The sequence below is a fragment of the Diabrotica undecimpunctata genome, unplaced genomic scaffold, assembly GCF_040954645.1.
Source record: "Diabrotica undecimpunctata isolate CICGRU unplaced genomic scaffold, icDiaUnde3 ctg00000568.1, whole genome shotgun sequence".
Taxonomy (NCBI): domain Eukaryota; kingdom Metazoa; phylum Arthropoda; class Insecta; order Coleoptera; family Chrysomelidae; genus Diabrotica; species Diabrotica undecimpunctata.
In genome coordinates, this window is record NW_027311885.1 from 674,604 (window position 1) to 690,525 (window position 15,922).

The 15,922-nt window shown below is 30.7% G+C and overlaps 1 protein-coding gene and 1 long non-coding RNA gene across 3 annotated transcripts; one reads left to right on the forward strand and one right to left on the reverse strand.

The window, feature by feature from the left end:
- Positions 1-3,921: 3,921 nt before the first annotated feature.
- LOC140431133 (uncharacterized) lies at positions 3,922-5,364 on the reverse strand. Its single transcript, XR_011949623.1, has 2 exons — positions 4,706-5,364; positions 3,922-4,397 (listed from the first exon to the last, which is right to left on the reverse strand). It is a non-coding gene; the product is annotated as an uncharacterized lncRNA (long non-coding RNA).
- Positions 5,365-7,177: 1,813 nt separating this feature from the next.
- Positions 7,178-15,802, forward strand: LOC140452995 (uncharacterized). Of its 2 annotated transcripts, XM_072547303.1 has the most exons (5): positions 7,178-7,691; positions 9,102-9,573; positions 10,328-10,927; positions 11,201-11,731; positions 12,320-15,802. In XM_072547303.1, exons 2-5 carry the CDS (start codon positions 9,108-9,110, stop codon positions 12,526-12,528), a joined length of 1,806 nt encoding a protein of 601 aa, XP_072403404.1. In that variant the 5' UTR covers positions 7,178-7,691; positions 9,102-9,107; the 3' UTR covers positions 12,529-15,802. The 2 variants fall into 2 exon arrangements, with proteins under 2 accessions (XP_072403404.1, XP_072403403.1); XM_072547302.1 differs by lacking the exon at positions 7,178-7,691 and having other exon boundaries at positions 7,762-9,573.
- Positions 15,803-15,922: the final 120 nt, after the last annotated feature.

Here is a 15,922-nt window from a genome sequence, read left to right on the forward strand (position 1 = left end):
TTCTGCTCCATCATAATTTCTCTCGATTTTAAAAAGCTGTATTCTTGAATACGGGGAGTAGAAAGGAAAAGGAATGAGAGAAACTATGAACAGTGTTGCCGGGTTTTCGATGAAAATTTTAACCAATCACAAAAGTTAATTATTGACAAAAGACAAGATACTGTCAACCATCAACCTGCACCGGGACTCCGTGCCACATAGAATTCTATCGTAGAATTCTATTAGCGTTTTCTATCTACAACGGCGATAGTAACGTGTATTGTCACTCCGTGCGTATGTCGTTTCGCTTCGGTATTTTCCGATCTCTCTATTATTGAATGTAAAAACATTAACCTGTTGGTTTTACTCAAATATCGCATTTATTGTCTATTATCTTTGTTTGTAACACATTTTAGAGAAAGAAAGTACTATTTTTGGGGTTTTTAATTGTTTGGGTTGACTTTTTCGGTTTCGGTTTATTACGCGGGTCATTTGCATGCTGCTGTTTGTTTTTGTTATTTGAAGTCATTTTTAAAGAGCTTCGTCTTCGTTATATTTTTGGATAAAAATGAGGGTCCGAATGGAACATTGGGAAATGTTGCTTTCATTTTGCGAAGAATATCCAGAATTAATAACAAATAAATTTAATGGAAGTGAGGGACGAGCTAAAGGAATAGCTGTGTGACAAACTGTTACCACAAAATTAAACAGTTTAGGATATGGCGAAAAAAGCATAGAGGGATGGAGAAAGGGTATTTATGTCAGCTTGACTCACAGCTATTCCAGATGTATAAATTGTATATATGGATTCTGTGTTACTTCCTTAGCAACTTAAAATTCACAAATTGTGGGGCGTAATTTTGATGTGCAACTTAAATGAATTTGGACTATTTAACAATATTAATATGCATTTTTACCTGATTTAACATCAAAATCCTGTTGATAATTACAATTGTTTTATGATGTTATTACAATTGTTACATGTCATATTATTATGATAATTTACTATTTTATTAGTTGTTTGTACTGTCCATTTTTAAAGATCTACCGCCTTTTATTCCACTTTTAATTTTTTTTTATCTTAATTCATACTTTTATTAACTTTCTGCATTGCAATTATTGAAATTTGGCCTTTTTTCGCATTTTTAGACTAAGTCCAAAAAAAAACCGCGATTTTTGACAAATCCGTTTAATGTAAATATTTACCAAATCGAATATCTTCTATAGCGAAAGGATTGCTTTCATCTCGCATTTGGCGTCTTGTTAACGCTTCGATACGAATTTGTTCTAACCGCTCCTCATTTTCCCCTGCTAGTATGTTTATTATATTAATAGGTAACATGCCTACACTATTTCCACGATCTCAGCAAAATAAAATAAACTCTTACGTACAAACCAAAAACAGTTAGAATGTACACATAACCTTAATCTCCAAAATAAAAATAAATAAATTTACTGTCAACTTGCTTTTGGAATATAATACGCTTGCGCTATATAGAATTCGATAGGTCTCTGGAGATAGAAACGAAACGACCAAAATAATAGCATTCATGCGACAATGCGGATGTACGGAGTGCCGACGTTGTAGAATCTTCTCTATATGTAGAATACTACATGGCACAGAGTCCCACTGCTGATCACTATTCAGGGGGGTTCAACTTCAATCCGTAAAATGTAATCATTGAATTACTTACAGAACACACCACCAAGCGCTATTTTCGATAGATTCTGTAGATCACAAAACATTATTAATGTTTTGTGCTAAAATAACTGTCGTCTGTCGACTCGAATGTCGAATATTAATTGATGTTGATGACTAATGATTGTTTAGTATAGGCAAAGAATATAAAGTCGATCCGCCGGATCTTTGCACATCGTCATCATTCTTATTATAGGAAATAAATCAAAACATGTGAGTCAAACGTATGTCGGCTATAAGAATTATTATAAAAATTAGAAAATGGCTAATATTACAATTGACGTTTTTATACTTCTCTTTTATTTCATTTATTGCATTTAGAAAACTGGATACGTATACATTTATGAACGTGATTTTTCAATTTTTGGAAACCTATAGGTTGTCCAATAACATCTACAGTAAATAAATATTTAAACCATAGTAATAAGAAATTAAAGTATTTTTATTGAATATAAGCAAATATATGGTACTGACATATCGTCAGATGTCAGATGATGTTCCTGTTGCTGGTAAATATCGGTTTAGATTTAAGAAGGTTACGAAAAAGAATAGTAACAAAAATGTGATATGAGAAGACTAAAATGTGAGTAAACAAAAGAGACGTTTTTAAAGATTAGATAAGAACATCTAATAGAAAAAAGAGAAAAAGAACAGTCAGATGAATGACAAGATACTGCAACTCATGAAAAAAAATCAAAGAACAACACAAGAATGTACAACAATATTCACAGACAAATAAGAACACAAATACGAAAGGCCCAAGAAAATTGGTTAAAATCACAGTGTGAAGAAATATATTTATTGAAAGAAAAACACGATACGTTTAAAATGCATAAACAAGCAGCTGGTCTTTAGAAATTAAATACAGCTAACAAACTGCGAGATCAACAGAGAAACATCATCACAGATAAAAATCAAGAAATTTGCATATGGACCAAGTTTATCAAAGAACTCTGATGATAGTAGATCCCAACAACCTCCATCCCACATATGTAATGACCACTTACAAATCACATCAAATGAAGTGGAAAAGGCAATATTACAACCAAAAGATGGCAAAGCTCCTGGACCTGACAATGCACATGCTGATCATAAAACTATTTAACACCAACGGTACTCAACTCCTAATAAAAATATTTAATGAACCAAGAACATGGCTGAAGTCACGCCGACGTTTATTGCTGTACCAAAGAAAACAAAATCCGTATCCTGCAGTGATTTGCCGACCATCAGCTTAATGAACCATCTTTTAAAGTTATTTCTAAAAATCATACATCAAAGAATATATAGACTGTGCGAAGAAAAATTCAGCCGTAGTACAAAGTTTAGTTTTCGGAATGCAGTGGGTACGAGAGAGGCTCTCTTTAGCATAAAAAGGCTATTTCAACGATGTAGAGATGTGAACTGCAATACATATGCATGCTTCATTGATTACCATAAAGCATTCAGGTTAATGAACAGAAAGAGTAAAAATTGGGACCATTCCTTAGAAATTAAATGTAGGATAGAGAAAGCCAAATCTACATTTCAAAAATGGCTAAGCTATTCAAATGTCATGATTTATTCACACCCATAAAAATCAGGTTACTACCATGTTATATCTTTCGTATACTATTGTACGGAGTTGAGTCGTGGACTTTCACAGACACTACCTGCAGGAACATTGAGGCTTTCGAAATGTGGCTTTATCGTCGAATCCTGAAGATATCTTATACCGGTCACGTTACTAATCAGGACGTTTTATTAAGAATGGAAAAAGAATATCAGCTGATAACCACAATAAAAACAGCCAAAATAGAATACCTTGGTCACATCATTAGCAACAACGAAATATATGAATTGCTGCAACTAATTTTACAGGAAAAAGTAGATGGAAAACGAGGCTCAGGAAGGCGAAGGATTTCCTGGCTGAAGAATCTATGTATGTGGTTCAACACAACAAATATTTTCAGACCAGCAGTGTGCAAAGTACAAATTGTCATGATAGTCGCCAATATCCGAAACGGGTAGACACTACAAGAAGATCTAAAAAACTGAATATAAATCTACTCCAGTGCTCCATCATCTTGATAATTTTGTTTATTCAGTGTTAAATATGGTTTTCAGACTTAAGTAATCACTTTGTTTTAAAAAATGGTCATACAAAAATTAACACAACGAATTTCAAATAAAGAAATCTATGCATAATAAATTAAAAAATAGAAAACTTGAGCTGGGTAAAAAAGAATTTATTATAACAATAATATAATTTAAATATTTATTGAAGCCTCATACACTATACAGCCATGTAGCCAATCATAAATTTAAGAATTCTTCACTGTCAGAATCTGAGCCACTCATATTACCAGTGTCTATTATGATTGGTTTAATGTTAGTGTCAACCATATTTTTTTCTCGGATATACCACTTTGTAATAATTTCATGAGTATGTTTCACACATTTTTCCCAAATTTCTGTGTTACATTGGTTTAGTGCCTCTTTCCACATATTTATAACAGCATTATCAGAATGTCCATCTCTACCAAGATTCTTATTGTAATATGACTTGCAGTTTGCCCAAATTAATTCAACAGCGTTGAATTCACAGTGATAAGGAGGTAGTCTCAACACTTCATGGCCGTGTTCTTTTAGTAGTTCATGCTAACAGATGTTTTGCCAATAAATGCAACTTCTTTATCCCTTAATTCATTACTTATACTTTGCAGAGTAACATGTTTCTCTAAAAAAAAAAAGAACAGATAAGTACAGAATAAACCACACTGTTATAACTAGTTCAATGAAAAAGAAGTAATACTTTGATTTTATAAAACTATAAATTATTTCAAATTAAAAAACTCACAAGAAAATTGACTTAATATCCATTAATGTATTCAGCAGAAATTTTCTTAAACTACTCTCAACAATCTTTTTTACAACATACATTTATATAAAGTATTGATTAAAAAGTACCTTCTGGTTATCATGGTACATGATACCATTATCTTATGGTATATCAAATTCAGATTGAAGAAATTTTTAACTACTTACTTTGTTGGTACATGTCGTATGCTGTATTACGCACTGCCATTTTTGATCCCTCAGACAGATCAGTTGTTTTGTTTTTCGGATGAGGTCTACTTTTGCCTGGCTTTGAAACAATGTGATTATTTTCTTTCCTTTTAATAATTGTACATACTGTTCGTCGTTATATTTTTAATGCAGCAGCTACTCTCTTAAATAAAGAATTGTTTAATGATTTTCATAAACGAACATACATTTCAATATGTTACCTGTTGAACAGACGAAAATGGCTCCAAAGGCCCTCCATTTACTTTTTCTAATTCGAAATACTCCAACACATTCAACACAAGTTGCTAAGCTTGAGAAGTTAAAGGCTTGCCAGGCATACTCTAAAAATAAAAACCTTTAAAAATATTTCATATTGTCCGTTGACGTAGTTTTAGCTATATTTAAATAATTAATGTCAATTTAGAGGTTAAAAAAATTTATTATTCGTTATTAGCTAATACATGAATTCTTACCTTAATAAATTGAACACGAAGGTAAGGGTTAGTCGTTATAACAACTGTTTGTTAAAAATATGTATATTTAAAGTATGAAAAAGGATTGATTATTTAAATCAAACGAAAATAATTTATAAAAATATTACACTCTGTCAAAACAAAATTTCCAATTGTCATGTCAATTGTAAGTAGACGAATCAATCAGAGATCATTGTTCTATGGCTGTCTTTGTTCAATGCATGGTGTTGTGTATGGACAGGCGGTTTAAGTTAATAAACTCCATTCGCTTAGCTCGGGCATATTTTGACAGATTCATTGTCGGAAACCTACAACACAACAATTCCTACTTCTCAGTATTAATAGCTCAAGTATCCTGCTATTACAGACTTCTTTCTTTAAAAAAAGAAGAATTATTCTAAATAGTCGAAGTGTATACTAAACCCATCAAATTTTGGGTAGTATATATTTAAAAAATATATATTTAGTTGTTATAATTTAACATAACTATTTATTATATGGTGCAGATAAATAAATATTGATTGTCGGTAATTCGCAAAGTTCTATTTTATTTACTACTTAGTTTGTTTACTATTAATATTGGCTATGAGTATGGGTGCTTGGTTGTATAGTAATTTCCAGCCACTTTTAGTCTGTCAAAAAGTAACTAACTTCGCAAAAAAATAATTACTAAATTCACTACACAGTTCGGACTGGGATTAGCGAACCGAGTTTAGTTTTAGTTTCTGTGAGTAGGAAAGAGACGTAACATAAAAAATAATTCGTGAATAATGTCATACTTGTGCAAAGATCCGGCGGACCGACTGTAGACGCTTATAGAAGAGCAGTTCAAATGGGCGATTTGGTTACGGTTTATACTTTAAAAGAGGGTGGCTGCATAAACTCACAGCGTGGTGCCGTGGCCGTCGGCTTAAAACTATCATGAAAATTTCATAATGAAATATGTAGTTAGGGGGAAGTGGGAAAGGAGTACGAACGGGTAACTTTGCATCTACGCCTAAACAAATTTCGATGCCATTGATTTGCAAACTGTCTTTTTTTTGTTTTTTCACAATAAAATCTTTATTTTCAATATATTAAATTGTTAAATTTTTAATTTTAAAACTTAAAAATGTATGATATTTACAATATTCAAAGTATTTATTTTTTTAATTGTATAACTTTGAATTAAAAATTGGTTTGTTCCAACACAACGAAAAACCGTCACATAACTTTTTATTATACTGTTTTTCTGCCCAGAAATTAAAGAAACAATTTTAAAAAATTTCAATTTAAAAAAAAAGTATTCAATGAAACTTTTTACTAAATTATGAAATTTTCCATTTCGCCAAAACTTCCATTTCATCCATAATTTTTCAATAACAACAAAAAGCATTCCTGATTTATTTTTGAAATAACAAAATAAACTTTAACAGTACATTTTAATGAATAGTACCTATATGTGAAAGTTTTTACGCTGTATGGGTACTATTTAATCTTGTTTTAAAATAACAACTAATAGTATCTAAAACATAATTTTCACAATGAATGAATATTGGTGAAATTATTACAATATAGTCTTAAACTGATTTATACTTAAGATTTGTACATATTTCAATTAAAAATTTGAATTATAATAATTTTTCTAAAAAGATTAATTTATTAAAAGTTAAAATAATATTATTTTCTTTAAACAATTTTATAAAACGCAAAAATTTAATCCTATTCTACGACCACGCGGCATCTACATATAAAAATATCTAAACTTGCATTTATTGCCCCACTCTTTCATATTTTAGAAGCAAACCGCTCCTTAGTGGTACCACGTGCAACACGTGCGTTCCACTCGTCCCACTTTTCTTTATCTATGTCACATCTTTTGCTATGCTCAAAAATAACAGTGAAAAATTCTTCTATAAGCGTCTATATTCTTTGACCTAACCCTCAATTTTAGTACAGAAATGTCATGAATGACATTTCTCTCAACATGTTGGATGGAGGTAGCGATACATTTTTACGTTACGCTACCAAATTTGACAGGCCGCTCCGGAAGTAGCGTATCGGTAGCGGTTTGATTTTGCAGACTTTTACTCAACAGTTGTGGACTGTGGAGCAGCTCCGTCTGCTGAACGCGCCCAATGGTAGAGCCACAGCTGACATGACCGCTCCTTAGTGGTACCACGTGCAACACGTGCGTTCCACTCGTCCCACTTTTCTTTACCTATGTCCCACTTTTTGCTACCTTTCAAAAATAACTGAACAATTCTTCTATAAGCGTCTATATTCTTTGGTATAGACGTGGGTAGAAAGATATTATTTGTTTTAGTTAAAAGTGGTGTTAGATCAAGGAATATCGTATTTATAATTAGAATATTGAAATATCATATTTGGGATTAGAATATTAATTGTTTAGTTAAGGCGTGGTATAAGGATATTTGTTTTTTTTTTTAAGTTAAGTTAGAAGTTATTGTTACATTAGGAAATTTCATTTACTACAGCTGTTTAATATCCAGGTATGTAATATGATTCTAATAATATATAATCAAATATTAAATTACCCTAGTTCGGTTTGGGTTCTTGGCAGTGTTCCCAAACTTAAAAAAATAAAATCGGTAGAATTTGTTAAAAAAATCGGTAGATTGTGGTGTAAAATCGGTAGATTTTTCAAAATATACTATTTTGTTTAAATTTCATAATGTTTTGCAATTCGTTTATTTAAGAAAAAATAAAATATGTTTATTCATCTAAATCTAATAAAATAAAAAAATGAGAACCGAGATACTAAACTTAAAACGAGAAGGTTGGCACTGCTGGCACGTTGGCACTTGGCTGGCAGTAACATCCAACAGTAACGAAGTGGGAAATACGAAGTTGTCACATTTATATTGGGTACATATACTACATAAATATTAAGGTCTGGATTCTACTAAGTAGACGAGAGAAAAAAAAGAGGACTTAAAAAACTTTATTTGTCATGTTTATTTTAAACCATATAATATAATCTCAAACTAAATGAAATATTGAAATAGACACCTGCTACTTGTTTCACCTAGGTTTGAATCACTTTCAGAACTTGACGACATAACTATTAAATTATTGTTACGCGTACAATAAAAAATTACGCTATTAATACAATAACACGACGTTACGAGTTACGACTTCACAAACCTCAACTGACTGAAATTTAAATCTTTAAATGAGTCTGTGACTAGGAATCGAATACTTATCCGAGAAACGAAAACTCAAGTATAAAACCTTTTTACAAGGAAATATTATTCAACAAACAAACTACCGAGTGTTTATGTGAGGTGCACTCGGAAGCTTAGATTAACTATGCGTTGTTCCGTTCCTAACTTGACAAATTCCCAGAACCAAGCGGTCGGGATCACAATGGATTTGGATTCATTTATTGCATTATTAGCTTTTATGACATCGTGTACTTTGTAAAGTACCGCTTAGGTATCATTTAAGAATAAATTTTTGAATGTTTTCACACGTTTTCGTGAATACACAAAAATGCTCAATGCAAATTACACGTATCGGAAGAAAAATTGTTTTGTATCTTACATATTTCTTCTCAAATTTAAGAATAAGTAAAAATTTCTATCTGAATATAAAAATCGGTAGAATTTAAGCCTGTGTCGGTAGATCGGTAGAAATACGTCGAAATCGGTAGATCTACCGATTTATCGGTAGGTTTGGGAACACTGGTTCTTGGGTATATTTAAGTGTCCTACCCTGACTTAAAACTGCTGAGCCATCTGGGTTGTTTTGTTCTAATACAGTTTTGTGTCCTAGTCCAAAACTTTGCAACAATCATAGGTAAAACTTGATAGTTCCAGTTCCGAAATATAAAAACTCGTTTAAAAATATTTACTTGAGTAATTGTATCCCACATTAAGTTATAGCTTTAAATGTTTTAGGAAAACATGGGGCCATGGAACAAAAAATGTGCCATAATGGGATGCGAAGATAGGAATTCACCACGGCACAGGTTTCCGTTGCCTAACAAATTTCCTGATCGTTTTAAAATGTGGTTAGAGACCACTGGTAACTCGACTTTGATGATGAAAGACAAACAATTGATTTATAGATCGGAAAGAATCTGTGATGTACATTTTGCAGACCATCACAGAGGGCCTAATAGAACACTTACAGTGTTTGCAATACCCACAAAACGTTGTCCTATAATATCATCATCACCTGTTGAAATACTTACTACTTCTGGTCAAAGTAAAGATGTTAACTTTCCTTCAACATCAGCCAAAGACCATACATATTCGATTCCAACTACAGTTTGCCAAAGTGCAGAGATTCATTTACCGTCAACATCATCTGCAGTGACTTACGAAACACCAAGCACTTGCTTACAAGGGATCACAAGGAAAAAAAAATGTAAGTAATATTTAGATGTTAATAGTTACAGAAACTAATTGGTAGTGACCATCTTGGTAACACTGGTAACTAGAAATGTGTGATTGTGAGAGGTTTTATTTTCTAAATATTGTTTATTGAAATCTATGGTCTTTATTTAGTTAAATTACAACACATTTTCATCAATATACTTAAATGTGTTTTATTAATAAACTATTATGGAATGGAATAATGATATATATCCTGCAAAAGTATGTCATAACACAGAATAATATTAAGTACCTACTAAAAGTATAACACAGAATAAAATTAAGTACCTACTAAAAGTTTTTTAATTTTATCTTTTGGTTTATATTAAACATTGAAGAAAAAAACAAAAATTTGCTGCACAAGTGTGTATGGTGAGCATATTGAAGAAGAGGTACAATTTTTATTTTTTGGTAGTTGACATTGAAGTATATTTGTAATAAGTCTATTTGGGTTAGGCATTTTGTCTTTAAAATTTTAAAATGATTTCTGGTGATGCTGTAAGTGTGAAACAAAGTACAAAATTTACAATAATCTGTAAAGACTTATTCATATTTTAGAGAATATTTGCGTGGCTTTTTGGACAAATATAATTCAGAAAAAACCGACCACAGGTGGGATTTGAACCTAAGGATTACCAGGTTCAAATCCGTAGTGGTCAGTTTTTTCTAAATTATCTAAAAAATTATCGAAACAAGAAACCTATGTTGTACTTATTTATATTAGTAATAAAAACATTTTGTTTCAGTTTCATTTACTTTGCTCAAAGAGTTGGGAGTAAACAAAACAAAAAATCTCACAGTTAGGGAAGCAGCCTTATACAATAGAGCGAAAAAAATTAGTAACAGTTTTTCTATGTATAAAAGAAGAAATCAAAGTAAAAAACGTTTCACTATGGAAGAGACTATTAATAACATGACCAAAGACCTGGATCCCCATGTAGCAAATTTTTTAAAGTTGCAAATAAAAGCCTCAAAATTTAAACCAAAAGGGCGACGGTACAATTTGGAAGAGAAAGTTCTTGGATTGATTTTGCAGAGACAAAGTCCCAAGAGCTACAAGTTATTTGGGAAATTATTTGCAACTCCATCCAAAAACACTTTGAATCATATGCTCAATCGTATTCCAATTGATGCAGGAATTAATGAAACTATTTTTAGAAACTTAAAACAGAATGTAGCCAAATTGAGTAAACGAGATAAAGTATGTATTTTAATGTTCGATGAAATGGCTTTACAACCACACTTGGACCTAAATGCCAAAAATAGAGAATTTGATGGATTTGTAGATTGTGGTGATGAAAGAAATAACAAATTTGCTGATCATGCCCAAGTTTTTATGATAAAAGGTGGGTATATGTTTGTAAAATAAAGAGAGTTTATTATTATTATAAACTGTTCAAATTTTGATTGTTATATACAGTCAGACTTATTCATATGTTATGATATCAAGAATTGTAACTTTGCATACAAATTCAATATATTTTAAGTTATATCTATTAAATACTACAAATACATTTTTTATGGGTTAATAGGGATTATGGGTGTCTTATATGTCAGATCTTAAAGGATGAATAAATCTTTTATTATTATTATTATTATAGTTGCATCATTTGTTATAGGTATTACAAAAAAATGGAAACAGCCAGTTGCCTACACATTCTCACAAGGAACCACTACTACAATTGATTTAGTTAGGCAAATCAAGGGAATTATAGTAGAGTGTGAAAAAGCTGGTCTTACAGTAGTTGCCACTGTGTCTGATCAAGGATCTACAAATGTAGGAGCCATAAATTATTTAGTAAAATATAATGCCTCCCAAGAGAATACATTAAAAAAAATAAAATTGTATGAAATAAATGGTCACCCAATAGTGCACATATATGATCCTCCACATTTACTAAAAGGCATTAGGAACAATCTTATGACCAAAAAATTGTTTTGGAAAAAAAATAACAATCTTGTAATAGGCGATTGGGCTGACATTGTAATGACCTATGAAATAGATAATGATATCGGAAGATTTAGAGCACTGAACAAAATTCATAAGGGGCACGTTTATGCCAAATACATGAAAAAGATGAAAGTTTCTCATGCCGCTCAAGTTTTCAGCCATACGATGGCATCAATTATGAATCTCTTTTTACGAAAAGGTAAGTTTTACACAGTATACAAGAACAACTAAGTACTAACTTCACATTTATTACTGATTGTGCTGCTTTTAAAAGTATTTAAAAATACTTAATTTTCAGTACTTCACATATTGTTACATACTTTCACTTAAATAGTAAAATTTTAACACAATTTATTTATTTGGATCAATATAAAGTTTAGTTGCCAATGGGTTTTTTCCATCTGATTCAACACATCCAATTGAACTACTTTAACTTGAAAATGTAACTTTAAACAGTCACAATTAAATATTTTATTAGACGCAGACCATTAAACTGACATTTTCAAGCAGACATAGTTCCATAGGATTTGTTTAATGGGATGGAAATGGCGCATTGAAAATATACTCTATAACTAATAGAAAGGTCCGCACGAGGAAGTTTTATGAAAAAATAACATTACCTTATAAAATGTGGTAGATATTTATAAGGTAATGTTATTTTCCAACATAACTTCCTATTTTGCAGACCCTGGCTAATGTAATTATTTTACAAAATAAATTTTGTTGCATATTGAAAACCATTACTTTTTATTGTGACATGGGAAATAAAACAAACATCATTTTTTAGGTGTATCTTCAAATGATGGCAAATTAGTGCTACAGAGAAATTCTCTCGGAACTGTTTCTGTACTACAGTTTTTTGATTCCCTTTTTGATAGTGTTAATGGACACACATTGTATCCAAGTGCAGGGAAAAAACTGAAATGTGCTGTCAAAGAAGGAAGTGGGCATATCAATTTTTGGAATACGGCCAAGCAGCATCTCAGTATTTTTTAAATAAAAAAAAACCAACTTGTTAGGGTACCTTCCCTACATAACTGGGAGGTGACAATTAATGGACTGGAACATCTAAGCCACTATCTGAGAGTAAAGCACGAAATTTCCTTTTATAGACCAAGAGATGTTAATCAGGACCCCCTGGAAAATTTCTTTGGGCAAGTTCGACAGCACGGAGGGAGGAATGTTAACCCTACCGTGCAAAATTTTAAAAACCATTTTAAAACATTGTTGGTCAACAATATGGTTAACCGGCATTCATTGTCTTCCAATTGTGAAAGGGATGGATCAACAGCGGAGTCTTTGATCAATGGTGTGAGACATTTAGTAACACAGGGTGTGGAAGAGGAATGTAATGAAGAAAACCTCAATATTACCGAATTTGAATTTTTGGTTTTCACCTACCATGAATCTAATTACTTGGATAAGTTCTGAAGCTATTTTCTTGTGGCATTTTAAATTAATTACTATTTAACTGGGAATAAGCCACAATTAAAGGTTAAAATACGTTTATTGACGTTTCAATTTCCACTTCGGAAATCGTTCTCAAAATACAAACATTAGTAAATTAAACAAATTTTGTTTTTGTTACTTAGTGAAAAATTCTTCTAATAATTTAATTTTATCTGACTCATCTATATTGACAATTCAGACATACATTATACATTTTAAAGTAGACGACTTTAAAATGATATTGCCAATATTGTTGAGTTGCGTTCCTGGGACGACTTTACTTATAAGATAGTTCATTCGATTACATGAAATCAACTTTAACTTGAGAATATCCGTCAGAAAAGATCATAACATGTAATTCGTCTTTAAAAAGACAAATACATGCCATGATGACTGTAAAATTCTCCTGTTAGTGATTCCATAGTAAATTATGAGGGAAAAACCAGGAAAAAAACCTCATAATACTATCCCGACATGGTAAGTATTTGATCTTGCATTTATTTTACCTTCAATAAATACCAAATTCCGATTTTATATGTTTGTTATTTAAAAAATATAAATGATGTATTCTCCATATGTTACTGACTTACCAATACTGGTATTTTCTTTTTAATAACTTCCTCTTTATATAATAATATAGTTCGTATTACCGGTAAATCTCCGTTTAACGTTTTATCTGCCCTAGCGACTCAAAATAGATTAATTTACGATTGCATAATCGATTTTTTGACCAAATGTAATATTTTTCTTTAGTTAAAAAAAAAAAAAAAAAATTGGTTTTTACTTTTTACCTTTGTTTTCTCTAATTTATATGTTTAATCCTATTTACCGTGGCCTAGTTCTGTGTATGTTATATATTATAATGTCCTGATGGTCCCCTGGACGTGAAACGAGTGACCCATGTTAATTGTATATGTTTATGGATATATATGTGTATGTATTATTTATATTTTTTCTCTTCTTTTTGTTAAATGTTGTAAATTTATCTATTTTAGTCTATTCGATTGCAAATAACTCAAAAACTTTTTACTGTACCTAATGAGATTAAAAGATTATGTAACTGGCTGTATGGCAAACAGCCGAAGCCATAAAAATAAAATAAAAAAAAAAAAAAAAAAAACTTCCTCTTTCAATATGGGTTCTTCTTTATCGTTTATATCATTTAGGAATGTGTCCAACAACTCTGATCCATGAGGCCATATTGAGAATACATCATCTACATATCTCCACCATACTGAGGGTTTTAAATTTTGTTTAGAAATAATATTTGTTTCAAAATCTTCCATAAATATATCGGCTAATAATGGAGATAAACTAGAGCCCATTGCTAGTCCAAAACTTTGTTTATAGAATTCATTATTTAGTTGAAAATATGTATTATCAGTACATACTGTTATTAACTCCATTATAGCTGATATATTTAGTCTTGTTCTAGTTGCCAATGTATCATCACTCTCTAATTTTGTCTTGACTATATTTAAAGTCTTATCTAATGGCACATTCGTAAATAAACTATTTATGTCAAAACTTACTAAAGTATTATTTGAATTAAATTCAATATTTGATAATTTATTTAAAAAATGTTGTGTATTTTTTATAAATGTGTCATTTTTATTTGCAATTGGTTTTAAAATATTTAATAAAAATTTTTGATAGTTCACTACAAGGAGAATTCATGGTACTACAAATATTGAAAGAGGAAGTTATTAAAAAGAAAATACCAGTATTGGTAAGTCAGTAACATATGGAGAATACATCATTTATATTTTTTAAATAACAAACATATAAAATCGGAATTTGGTATTTATTGAAGGTAAAATAAATGCAAGATCAAATACTTACCATGTCGGGATAGTATTATGAGGTTTTTTTCCTGGTTTTTCCCTCATAATTTACTATGGAATCACTAACAGGAGAATTTTACTGTCATCATGGCATGTATTTGTATTTTTAAAGACGAATTACATGTTATGATCTTTTCTGACGGATATTCTCAAGTTAAAGTTGATTTCATGTAATCGAATGAACTATCTTATAAGTAAAGTCGTCCCAGGAACGCAACTCAACAATATTGGCAATATCATTTTAAAGTCGTCTACTTTAAAATGTATAATGTATGTCTGAATTGTCAATATAGATGAGTCAGATAAAATTAAATTATTAGAAGAATTTTTCACTAAGTAACAAAAACAAAATTTGTTTAATTTACTAATGTTTGTATTTTGAGAACGATTTCCGAAGTGGAAATTGAAACGTCAATAAACGTATTTTAACCTTTAATTGTGGCTTATTCCCAGTTAAATAGTAATTTACTTGGATAAGGCTGCATTAGGACATGTGTGTGGTTTTTTGATAAAAAAGTTTAAGAATACTTTGTCAGATTGTACCATTTGCCGTTATAATTTTATTGCAAAGGAAAAACTGCCTATATGGCATGATATAACAAGTATAAAAGAGTATGAAGGGTCTTCTGATAAATTAATGTACTGCTCTGAAAAGTTTATAACGGGCCTTAGTCAAATTCAGACAATTATAAAGGAAATTTTACCTACATTTTGTTATAAAAAAAATTTAATTTCCATGATACAAGTTTTCATTAAAAAACAAGTGCAATTTAAGTTTGAGAGTTGTGAACACTTGCAAACATTACTAAATGCACTCATTGATAAATTTATTTCATTTCTTGCCTTTAATTGGGCTGAAGGGATAAATAAAGTTTTGAGTGGAAAGGGCGAATCCAATGTAGACCCAATATATCGTAATGCAATGAAATATTACAGTGATAGGGTAAAAAGAAAAAATATTACTTAATAAAAAAACATTGCGTGTTTTATTTCATACCTGAGTCCTTATGTATAAGTGGAACAAAATCGTTTTTATTTTTGAATATTTATATCAAAGCGCATTTCAAACAATTTGCCTTTAGTCTGTTGTTTCACAG

Excerpts from the sequence above, each read along its gene's own strand:
- LOC140452995 (XM_072547303.1), top strand. The coding sequence starts at position 9,108 with ATGGGGCCATGGAACAAAAAATGTGCCATAATGGGATGCGAAGATAGG. Across the intron at positions 9,574-10,327 it reads GATCACAAGGAAAAAAAAAT|TTTCATTTACTTTGCTCAAA; the intron begins GTAAGTAATATT and ends ATTTTGTTTCAG. Across the intron at positions 10,928-11,200 it reads CCAAGTTTTTATGATAAAAG|GTATTACAAAAAAATGGAAA; the intron begins GTGGGTATATGT and ends CATTTGTTATAG.